The sequence below is a fragment of the Lipotes vexillifer genome, unplaced genomic scaffold (genome assembly GCF_000442215.2).
Source record: "Lipotes vexillifer unplaced genomic scaffold, Lipotes_vexillifer_v1.1 scaffold195, whole genome shotgun sequence".
Taxonomy (NCBI): Eukaryota; Metazoa; Chordata; class Mammalia; order Artiodactyla; family Lipotidae; genus Lipotes; species Lipotes vexillifer.
Window position 1 is genome coordinate 1,207,341 of NW_006799532.1, and position 12,692 is coordinate 1,220,032.

The following is a 12,692-nucleotide window of genomic DNA, read 5'->3' on the forward strand; positions in this document are numbered from 1 at the left end:
AAAAAAAAAAAAAAAAAAAAAAAAAAAGAAGCCTGCACAACGCAACGAAGAGCAGCCCCCGCTCGCCACAGCTAGAGAAAATCCGCGTGCAGCAATGAAGACCCAACACAGCCAAAAATAAATAAAATTAAATCTTTAAAGAAAACCAAAAAACAAAATCTCACAGGGAGAGAACTCTAGGAAGAAATGTTTACAAAATTATTGCAATCATTACAGCTCATGACTTTCATAGTGGTCTCACCTCAAATAGTTTAAGTCCATCAAGAATATACTCTTTTACAGCAAGGGGAAATTTAACTTCATTTTTCTTTGAAATGGATGGACAATTATGTCAGTACCACCTCCAGTGACTGATTTGAAATACTTTGTGTGATGGTCAGTTTTATATGTCAGCTTAGCTAAGATAAAGTCCCCAGTTATTCAATCAAACACTCAGTGTTGCTGGGAAGGTATTTTGTAGATACGACTAAAGTCCATATTCAGTTGCTTTTACATAAGGGATATTATCCTAGATAATCTGGGTGGGCCGGATTCAGTCAGGTGAAGGGACTGAAGCGCAGACTGAGTCTTCCCTGAAGAAGAAATTTCACCTGCAGACTGCAGCTTCAGCGTTCCAGCTATCTTTCCTGATGGCCTGCCCTGTGGATTTCGGAATTGCCCAGCCAGCCATCATAGTCAATTAAGTCAACTGCTTGCAATAAATCTCTTAGTATATATCTCCACTGATTCTGTTTCTCTGGTCAAACCTTGACTGACATACCATTCTCTTACATGCAATATTTTGACTATAAATGGAAATCTTTCTGAATGCCGTATATTCTGTTCCATTCATTTGACTTTAAATCGAGTGGTGTTTCTCATGCAGAATCTATCAATTTTAAACATAAGTTAATTAAAATATCTCACTATAAAGCAGATATGCAAATTTCTTCTTATAATTTTGCCAAATTTCAATTTACATATTTTGAGTTTAGGCTCTGTCAGAATCAATAATTCAGTTTTGAGTAAAACAAAAGCCTACTAATAGCTTGAATAATAACTTGAAGTAACAATTAGAAGGCAGTTAAAAGACCAACCATTACGTGTTTCCCCTATGAGGCCTCACCTGGCACCCCCCAAGCTACTTATCAGAATATCCCTTCTAACCATATACAGTAGGGTAGCTTTTCATATCTTTCTCTCTACGATATCAGTAGTGAAGCTTTAATACTCTATATAGAGTAGTACCTAGGTCAACCTGAAAATCCTGTTAACTTTTGAAATATTATATTTTAGCTTAAATTTTAAAACTTTTGGAATTTATTCTCGAGTGTTGCTGTGGAATCTCACTAATAACACCCAGAAATTCTAGATTAAGTATAAGAAAATATTTAAAGATATATATAACATCCCAATATTAAAAGAGATCATGATGTCTAGTCAAACGGCCCATCTAACGCTGTACATCCAACTAAGTGGTCCTGTAAATAAAGCAGGGATACTTTTGGAATAAGAAATTCACCAAGGGACGGAATCCACTCCAACAGTTTTGCTTGTTAATAAAAGTTCTTCTTTGATTGCATTGAATCTGCTTGACTACAGTATTACCTACAGATAAATCTGAGTTTTACACAGTGGGATTAAAAAAAAAAATTAAATTCCACCTTCAAGATACCTTTACCCAAGCCTTCTGATTAGAAATTCAGTGCCTACTGTACCAGACCTTTAGCAACAGAATTAAACCTGTGACCCTCTTCTAGTCTGGATAAGTGGAGGATGCAGTGATAAGCAAAACCAGAAATTTTGGCTTTTCAGAGTCAGTCAGTACATTACCCTGAATTCTAGCTTTCAAATGTTCCTGCTTTTTTGCTGTGAGGGGTAGTTGGCCAGACAAGTTTTAGATGCTCTGAGAGCTCTTTTAATCTCAGTTTCTCATATACAGTTATTAGGTAATAATACCTGCATTTCTACCTTAGAGTATTCTTTTGAGAATCAAATGACAAACTGCTTTCAAAAGTAATTTATAAAATTAGGCATTTAATAGACATAAAGATAACTAACATTTGCAGATTATTTTCTCACTTGAAACACTCCACTGATGGATGGATGGATGCATGCATGTATTCATTCATTCATTCATTGGAGATGGGACAGAAGGAAACCAGTGTGTAATCAAAAGCTGTTTTGTGTATGTATTTCTCAAAGCTGTTATCTTAGATGTGTTTCCTGAGTTGGGCTAATGGAAATATTAAACAGTATTTCACAAATAAACTGGTAGGAAAGTTTTGACTTAATCTCTTCTAAAGTTACTCAGTTCCTCTAGTTGCAAAGTTAATCCTCAATTATTATTATTCAATAGATATCTCTTTCCATCCCTGCATTATTTCACTATCCCTTTACATACTCACACAACCACATAGTCATTGCTTATGGTCAACACCATATTACCTATAGTTTAAGAGTTAAGAGTATAGGTTTTCAATTCAGGCAGAATTAGACTTAAGTTTTTGCTGCACCACTTATTAGCTGCATGACCTTGAAAAACTTACTAGCCCTCTTTCTTTGCCTAAGATTTCTCAACAATAAAATGTGTATATGAATAAAAAATTATTATAAAGATTAAATTTTAAAATAGATAAAGTTCGATTTTCTTATCATGGATATTTTTTCAGCTATATCAAGGTATACTTAATATGCCAAAAATTGCACATATTTAATGTATATATTTTAATGAGTTTGGATATATGTATACATTATGATACCATCACCACAATCAAGGTAATAAACCTATCTATCACCTTCAAAAGACTCTTTTGTCCTCTTGCTTTTATTATTTTTTTTTAATGGTAAGAATTCTTGGCATGACATGACTTCTAAACAAGTTTTTAGGTGCATGATACAGTACTGTTAATTATAGGTACTTGCTGTACAGCAGATCTCTAGAACTGATTCATCTTGTATAACTGTCATTTTATACCCGTTGAACAACTGCCCATTTCCCCCTCTCCCTCTCCCCTGGCAACCACCATTCTATTCTCGGTTTCCAAAAGTTTGACTATTTTAGATACCTCGTATATGCGGAATCATGTATCTGCCCTTCTGGGACTGACATTTCACTTAGCATAATATCTCCCAGTCCACCCATGTTGCTGCAAATGGCAGGACTTTGTTTTCTATTTTAAAGCTGAATAATATTCCGTTGTATGTATATACCACAGTTTCTTCATCCATTTGTCTGTCGATGGAAATTTGGGTTGTTTCTCTACCTTGGCTATTGCGAATGATGTTGCAGTGAATGTGGGAATACAGCTGTCTCTTTGAGATCTTGATTTCAATTCTTTTGGATATGTACCCAGAAGTGGGATTGGTGGTTCATTGGCAGCTCTATTTTTTTTTTTTTTTTTTTTGCGGTACGCGGGCCTCCCACTGCTGTGGCCTCTCCCGTTGTGGAGCACAGGCTCCGGATGTGCAGGCTCAGCGGCCATGGCTCATAGGCCCAGCCGCTCCGCGGCATGTGGGATCCTCCCGAACCGGGGCACGAACCCACTTCCCCTGCATCGGCAGGCGGACTCTCAACCACTGCACCACCAGGGAAGCCCTGGCAGCTCTATTTTTAACTTTTTGAGGAACCGCCATACTGTTTCAAGCATAGAGCTGTTGTCAAAGTTGTTATTGCTGTTATTATTGTTATAAATGTTAAAATTGTTTATATCAGTGCTCTTTTACAGACTGATACAACGGTCAGAGTCACTCACAATAAAGTGAGCCAAAGATGACAACATTGTATAGTACAAGGAGCACATAACTAGGAATCAGAACGTCTGTGATCTAGTTGGAATCTATACCATTAACTAATGGTACATCTTAGAAATGTCATTCTTCTGACTTCAGTTACCTCTTCTATATAAAAAAAAGGGCTTTGGATAAGATGAATTGTGTGTTTCCTGTTCTGTTTGTCAGGGACGTATAGTTCAATCTCAATGTGTGCGTGTGTGTGTGCATGTGTGTGTGTGTGTGTGTGTGTGTGCCTAGCTGCTTCTAAGTACAACTTTATTCTAAAATAAGTATGGTATAGGTATCAATGCTTTTCTTAGCTGTAAAAAAATTCTATTGTTAAAAGCAGATTGTCTTCTGCCTGTTTCTATCCCCAATAATAAGTGCCTTCAAACTCTGTAATTCTTCAGCTCTTTTCTAGTTTCTTAAAACTTATGGTCAACAGATGATGTATTATTCAAACAATATAACTTCCCTTTATTCCCCTAATGCTAACCTTGTTATAAAATTGCTGTGCCATTATTTCAATTTTTCAGTCCATAAAACACCAATGCATGTTTACCACTATATTTATTTTTATATTGGTCATGAAGCATGAGAAAACTCTTAAATTCAGTTCCGAACAACCTTCTCTGAAGAGCACTCAAAAATTAAAAACAGCACTTTAAAATTTAGTTGACTTGGGTTCCCACAATAAAATTGATAGCAGTGATTTAAGCTCCTTGTTATAACTCTGAATTACTTTGTTATTGCAGATGTCTCATTACCCTAGTAAAAAAACACACAAAACGAAAAACAACGGCCTAACAAATAGAAGACTGTAAAAAACAATATTTGAGTCTCTACATCTGAATATTTATACCATCCAAAGGAAGCATTCTGGCATTTTCAATTTTCTAACAGCCAAATCAACGTATCCATGTACTTTACAGGTATTGAAAACATGGGGGCAAATCCTGTACATTTTAAAGTGCTGAAGATTCATATAGAAAATCAATTACTTCCGCTTACTACAAAGCGGGTAAGTTACTAAATATATCCTGGGGACAAGTCAAAACCACAGCCAATCAACCAGTGTGTAGTACTTCCTGATTCCTCAATGCTTTGTAGCATGAGAGACATTCCCACTACATCTAGGAATGCAACGTGCATTACTAAAGCCAGGACACAGAACTGGGGAGAGGAAGGCAGAGGCTTTGCAAAATTTGTTTTTAATGTTTTAAGGGTATGAGGCTATCCTCTGGGTTTTTGTAATTCTCTATTTCAAATTAAAAATGAGGCTGTGTGACTTTTTTTGCAATACATATCAAGTACAGTTACAAATATAACTGCTCAGGTTATGTTTGCATTCTCAAATTCATTTTATAACAATTGAAATGAAGAACGAACATTCTGAATAAAGGTTTCAAGTTTGGAGTCCAGATTCCTACAAATCTATAAAGATGGGAAGGGGCATTTGTGCATCATTTCAATAACGAGCTAATTAATTCATCCTATTTCTTTGCTTTTGACTGGAATGATATTACACCAGAGTGAAGATGGGTTATCCTATGCTGATTAGAAGTGTTAATTGTCACATATATTTTAGAGGAATAAAGATATAGGGCTGAGTTGTTTATTTTTGGATAACTAAAGTTTCATTAGAGGGTATAATTCAAAATGATTGTCCTTGAGAGGAAAAGTACTGAAAGGTGTCTAGTGAGTAGAATACTGTATACTCGGAACATTCAAATATAGCCTTTCCTGGAAATATGGTCTTAACAGATATAATTACTTTAGGACCTTGAGATGGAATCATCCTGGATTACTATATAGTCTATACCCAACGAATGGTGTCTTTATAAGAAAAGAGATGTAGAGACACAGAGAGGAAGTGATGCAGAGATGGAGGCAGAGATCTGAGAGATGCATCTATAAGCTGAGAAATGTCAAGGACTGCCAGCAACCATGAGGTTAGAAGACAAACATAGGACATTTTCTCTCAGAGTCTCCAGGAGAAACCAATCCTGCAGACACCTTAATTTCAGATTTCTGGTTTCTCCTGAACTGAAAAGAAAAAAAATCTGTTCTTTTAAGCCACCACATTTGTGGTAATTCGTTACGACCCCCCTAGGACTAATATAGCATCTTTGATAGTAAAAAGGCTAAAACTTGCTGCTCTATATAGTTATCTTTTTAAACAATTTTGCTTTTCGTCGAAAGAAAATCCTAAAATTTGTATATTTAGAGAGTGAAAATTTTGGCTTGATTATACTAAGCTGAATGTGTTAAATTCCATTTGGCAAAAAAACCATAAATACTAAACAATTCGTATCAGTAAGGTCATTCTTCATTTATTTTCTTGACCAGTCCCTTCTTAGTTGTTCAATGGGCATACAGTTAACGTTAGTGGTAGGACACCTTCAATTTTGGTAATCAAAAGTTATAACATCAGAGTCTTGACATTTTATTTGTTTTTCACTGTACATATGCAGTTAAAATGCATATTTTATTGTTACAAAAGTAAGCAATAATCACTATTAATATTTTGATATTTAGAACATATTATTCTAAATATTTTCTTATGAATTTTTTGGTTTATAAATATGGACTCATGCTTAATACTGATTTAAAACTGAGTTATTCAATTAACATGCTTTAAATATTTAACATGTAATTTAATATGTTTACATTACAGTATTCTCAATCGATATACAGTATTCCTTGATATGATTGTGTCTGAATTTTCTAGTTAACTGCCTATAGTTAGATACTTAGGGTCTTTTTTTTCTCTTGTTATTTGCTATTAAAGTAACCGTGCAATGAACATGTTTTTAGTTCAAAACTTTGCAAAAACATATGTCTGCCAAATTGGAACAAACTCCTAGAAGCTGGAAACTTGACTCATACATTTATGAATACACACACATACACACACTTATATCTGTATATAACAGAAATCTCCACATTGCTTTCCAGAAAGATTCTAGAAACATTCTGTCCCACAAGTAATATATGAGAGTTCATGTTCCTTTTGTACACTTTCCAAAACAGTGTATCATCAGTCATTTTTATCTTTATTACTTTAATCAAAGGAAAATGCTAACTCATTTTTGTTTTAATTTGCATTTCTCTGCTAATGAGATTGAACATTTTATTACACTTGTTGGCTATTTATAGTTCTGTAAATTGAATATCCAGTCCTTAGTTTTTCTATTGGAATGCTCATATTTTAATTAATTATTTTATAAAAAAGAGGTTTATTTTATATTTTTAATATTTTTCATTTGAGAAGGAAAAGCAATGATTAAAAAACGTTTTCAAATGCCAATATCTATTAAAATACAAGGTTTGGATTAAATTATTCTTAGAGCCTCTTCTTCTATTCAAATATTAACTCTTAGGAATTATACTAAAATTTTAAAGCCAAGATTTTTCAATTTTGGTGATTTATTTTAAAGTAAACTATGTACATGTTGTACCAAATATTCCAGTGAGCAAACATGCCTCACTTCAATATTTTTACCTTCTTCCCATCATTTTATCCAGGAAAAAGACAGGATCTTGGCTTTCCTTAAGCTTTTTAAATAGAATGGTAGAGTGCCATAAGTTCCGCTTAGATTTAATAATACCTTCCTAGGAGATTTTGTCCAGATACAAAACAAGTAATGTAATTTTTGCTAATCTATTTTGGAAGCACTCTCACAATCACATTAACATTTTATAGGCATAAGAGGCAAAACCTAAAGGGAAGAACCAGCTTTCTATCAAGTCTCATATTGTAGGCTGAGCAAGTAGCTTAAATTGTGTGTGTTTTATGATTTCAGATGGAAATTTACTGAGTACCTCATACAGAGAAAGGAATAAATAAGGAGTTACTTTCCTTTATTCTCATCTGCAATGATAGCTTACTTTATCCATTTTCTGTAAGTTATGATTTTTAATTTGCATGTTGTCATGTAGCCGGTTTATGTGCCATGACACACATGCTCAACTTGACCCACCAGTTTTTGCCATGAGCCACTGCTATATGCTTTGCATTCCAAATCCTTAGTTCACGCTCTCTTTGGTACTATACAGCCCCAAGTGCTGCTTCCACCCTAGACCAAGCCATCACCACATAAAGTGCTGAGGAAAAGGAGAGAATTCCATGCTTGTACATTTACCAGAAGTGCTGGCTTCCCAGGGGGCCGGCAGGAGGTACAAAACAGTTAACAACCTGTTGGTGGGTTAACTTTGACCAATGATAGACAAGAGAGAAACTGCTCATGCTTCCTATCCAGCCATCCTCTGTGGGCCACAGCAGTTCAATTAGGTTCTCTAGTGATGCCCTACCAAGGCCAAGCAAGCTCTGGGTTTGTTCTAAACTTGGGGCCAGCTCAATAATATGTCATCATTATTTGATTTATTTTCCTCCCTGGCTCATTTTCCTTGTTCCCTCACTCTTGCTTTCCTGGGCTTGCACCCCAAATGCATTAACTTGAAAGCCTGACTCAGTCTCTGTATTCCAGGAAGTGGACTGACATGTATTAATGGTTCCAATAGTTAAAGGGATTATATGATTGTTAATCTTATAAAATAAAAACAAATTATCTAAGTACTACATGGAAACTGGGTCCAGTTTTCAGAGAGAATTTTGACCCACTATGAGTTCCACCAACATTGCTATGTAAGTGAATTTACTTTTTTATTTATGGAAAGTAGAATAATTGTTCTCTTTATTCCCCAAACTACCCCTCTCTCCATTTTCCAACTTCATTCTCACTCCTGGAGTTGGAGGGAACGGGGCTCAAAATGACTTAAACTTGGAACCATTTGATTACACGACTTTTTAAAGTTATTAAACAGGGCTTCCCTGGTGGCGCAGAGCTTGAGAGTCCTCCTGCCGACGCAGGGGACACGGGTTCGTGCCCTGGTCCGGGAGGATCCCACATGCCGCAGAGCGGCTGGGCCCACGAGCCATGGCCGCTGAGCCTGCGTATCCGGAGCCTGTGCTCCGCAATGGGAGAGGCCACAACAGTGAGAGGTCCGTGTACCGAAAAAAAAAAAAAGTTATTAAACAGTTAAAAATTATTTGACAACAGAAGTTGTTGAACCAATAATACTAAGAAACTAATATGGATAAAAATTCAATGATATGCTTACTAAGATGATGATCCAGAGCAAAATATGTAGTGAAAGCCTTACAGGGAATATCAAGTTAAAAATATAAAGGTTATTCTCGTTCAGACCAGTACATGCCATTTAACAGGAAAAAAATGGTTAAGTTGTTTACCAGCAAAAAATATTTTGTTGCTGAGGCATTTAATTCATCAAAACCTTCCAAGACCCCACCACGTGAACACTGACCTGTGAACAGGTACCAGAGGTTGTTGGGCTCCAGTGTTTCCACCTCACCCCTGCGGGTCGTCTTTCTGTGTCGAATTTTATAGCCGGTAATAAATCCATTTTGTGTTCCTGGTGGAGGAGGCAGCCAGCTTACTTTGATACTCTGTAAAATAATAGATGTAAATTAAAAGACTGGAGAAAGGAAGGACAACAGGATAGGGTCAAAGAATTGTGACCACCTAGAGGGGTGGGATAGGGAGGGTGGGAGGGAGGGAGACGCAAGAGGGAAGAGATATGGGAACATATGTATATGTATAACTGATTCACTTTGTTATAAAGCAGAAACTAACACACCACTGTAAAGCAATTATACTCCAATAAAGATGTAAAAAAAAAAGAATTGACACAAACATAAGTGCAAATAAGGCAGAGATGCAAGAAGTGTTAGGGATTACCCCTTAGAACCAAATTAAATCCATTCTTACAACTATATGTCTGATTTCGACAAATTTACACAATTCATTTGATTACATGCGTTATCATCTCTCCTTCATAAATGCCACTAAAGTGACAGTAAAACATTCTAAATGGTATAAACCTATAAGGCATAGATAATAGGACTCTAGTGGATGAGAGAGGTTAACAAATTTTTTGAAGGTGCAAATGAGGAAAAGTGTGACTGAGCCAAAGGAGAGAGACGAAACCTAAGTACCTCCTTAAGAGATATTAATGAAAACAAGGTGATTGGCATGACCAAATTCAGGGAAGACTAGAAATTGTTACTTCCTAAATACCTTAAAAAGCAGGACAGTCATGTTATTGAGACAGAAGATGGATTGAAAGTCCTATTACATTCTGCAAAACCAGTCTGCTAACACTCCCTGATCTTGGAGTAGCTGGAAGCTTCATTCTCCAGGGCAGGGACACCAGGCACACGAGAGAATAGAGATGAGGGCAAGGGTTGTTAAGTCAATGACATAAGACACTCAAGTCTTCTTCCTTCATCTGATACCCAGAGCAATGGCAACCAGGTGTACATTTCCCAGCCAGAATATCAGATAATTGTTCTCTAGACAAAATTTAAAAGAATAAGAGAAAAGAACAGATAGGTTCCTGATCAATCCCCCAACTGTGAGGAGACCACTTTATAACCTCCACTCATGCACTAGAGTTTACACTTCATAATCACCTTTTCAGTACTGCATTTTTATGTAAACTGGTAATTTAAGACTATCAGACATTGAAAACAAAGTCTTCGGCATAACATACAGAGAGAAAAACACATAAGAGCATAATGGCACTTGAAGGAAACAGCATTAGTGTAAGGAAAAAGGATCGAGAGAACTGTCATTAATACCCTAATAATCAAAGAGAAGCTACTGCATCCATATATAGGATAAAATACAAGAAAAATAAAAGATTTTGAAAAAGCTTATGACATGTATAATTTGGTTGCACAAATTAAATATTCAATAGATAGATTAGAAGATAAATTAATAGACACCTTCCAAAATTCATTGGGGAAAAAAGATAATCAAAGGAAATTGGAGAGAAAAGATAAGAAATCAGAGGTTTAGTCCATAATTTCTGACACCCAAATAGTAAGATGAGAGAATGAAGGAACAGGAAAAATAAAAGACAGTAAATTAGAAAAAAACAAAACAAACCAAAACAAAAAACAAAAATATCCTCCTCCCCAATAAAAGCTTTGCAGAACTGGAAGACTTGAGAGCCCATTCTGAAAGGGATTATGGGATATCTAACATAATAAATGAAAAGAACCACATTAAAGCATATTATGTGAAACACTAGAGCCTCATGGGGGAGGGACAATCCAAAAGCTTCCAGAATGAAGAAAAAAAAGAAAAGAAAAGGGGTACATAAAACATAATCAGGAATAAGAATAACATCAGATTTCTCAAAAACATTTAATGTTTGAAAACATTTAAACCTAGAATTCCATGTCAAGCCAAATAAATTATGATGGATGAGGAAACTATAACACAAGCATAAGAACATACACTTGCATAAGTATAAGTATAGGGATATTTCAGATATGAGTGGCCTCAAAGATATCCATCTGTGTACCCTTTATCAGGAGGTTAATGACGGTATGTGCAAGGAAAATGAGAGTGCAAACTAAGGAAGAAAAAGATATGAAATCCAACAGAGATCCAAATCAGAAAGAGAAATATGGAATTCTAGGAAGATAGTGAGGAAAATAGCAATAAGATATAAGATTGGATTTGACAAGACACCAGACTCAAAAAAGTACATACTGCATAATTCCACTGATATGAGAAATTCAAGAATAGATAAAACTAATCCACAGTAATACAAATCAGAAAAGTAGTTGCCTATGGTAACTTCACTGGAGGATTGATTGGATATGGGTACAAAGAGACTTTTGGGGGTAAAAAAACTGCATCTTAGTTCATGTCTGTTACATGGGTGGATACAATTGTCAAAACACATTGCTATGGGCTGAATTTTGCCCCCTGCCCTCCAAAACCCCAAATTCATATATTGATATCCTAATCCCCAGTACTTCAGAATGTGATTGAGGGCTTTAAAATAGGCAATGAGGGCTTCCCTGGTGGCGCAGTGGTTGAGGGTCCGCCTGCTGATGCGGGGGACACGGGTTCGTGCCCCGGTCCGGGAGGATCCCGAATGCCGCGGCGCGGCTGGGCCCATGAGCCATGGCCGCTGAGCCTGCGCGTCCGGAGCCTGTGCTCTGCAACGGGAGAGGCCGCAGCAGTGAGAGGCCTGCGTACCGCAGGAAAAAAAAAAAAAAGGCAATGAAGGTTAGATGAGGTCATTAGTGTGGGCACTAATCCAATATGACTGGTATCATTATAAGAAAAGGCGATTAGAACAGACACACACTGAGGAAGACCATGTGAAGACACTGGAGGAAGACAGCCATCTATAAGTCAAGGAGAGAGAACTCAGAAGAAACAACTCTGCCAACACCTTGATCTTGGACTTCTAGCCTTCAGAACTGTGAGAGAATAAATACCTGTGATTTAAGCCACCCAGTCTGTGGCATTTGTTATGACAGCCCTAACAAGCTGATACACTCGTGGAACTGAACACCTGAGATTTCTACATTTCACTTCAATTACTGTTGGCCAAATTTTAAGTAAAAATAAGACATTTTTTCATTTTCACCAAAAACTTACGTATTCATTAACTGAACAAATTTTTGGACCAACCCAATAATTACACCTTGACCAAAGAAAAATAATGAATAGAAGGAAAATGAGGAAGAGGAGAAGGAAGGGAAAAGGAAGAAGACTGGGGGAGGGAAATGGGATGGATGTTTGCCAACGTGCTGCATCCTGACATGACAATAGGTCAGGAAATGATGTGTAAAACTGGTGAATTAGAGTTAGGGAATTAAGGGACACTGAAAGCACACTACTGAGAAACATAAAGGTACATTCCAGAAAAGAAATAACAACTAAAAGTGATGGATATGGGAGTCCAAAGGGAATGAGAACAGGTTTGGAGAGGGACAGGTTTTTGTTATAAGCCTAATTGGTACTATTTAACCTAAAAATATATATACATGGGGGCTTCCCTGGTGGCGCAGTGGTTGAGAGTCCGCCTGCCGATGCGGGGGACACGGG

At 36.6% G+C, this 12,692-nt stretch overlaps 1 protein-coding gene across 1 annotated transcript in view; it reads right to left on the reverse strand.

Moving 5' to 3' along the window:
- The window catches only part of DCC (DCC netrin 1 receptor), a 1,189,680-nt gene that overhangs the window by 226,231 nt on the left and 950,757 nt on the right, over positions 1–12,692 (reverse strand). Inside the window, 1 exon segment of the mRNA XM_007471661.1 lies at positions 9,082–9,223. Within this exon segment, the coding sequence (XP_007471723.1) occupies positions 9,082–9,223 (142 nt within the window).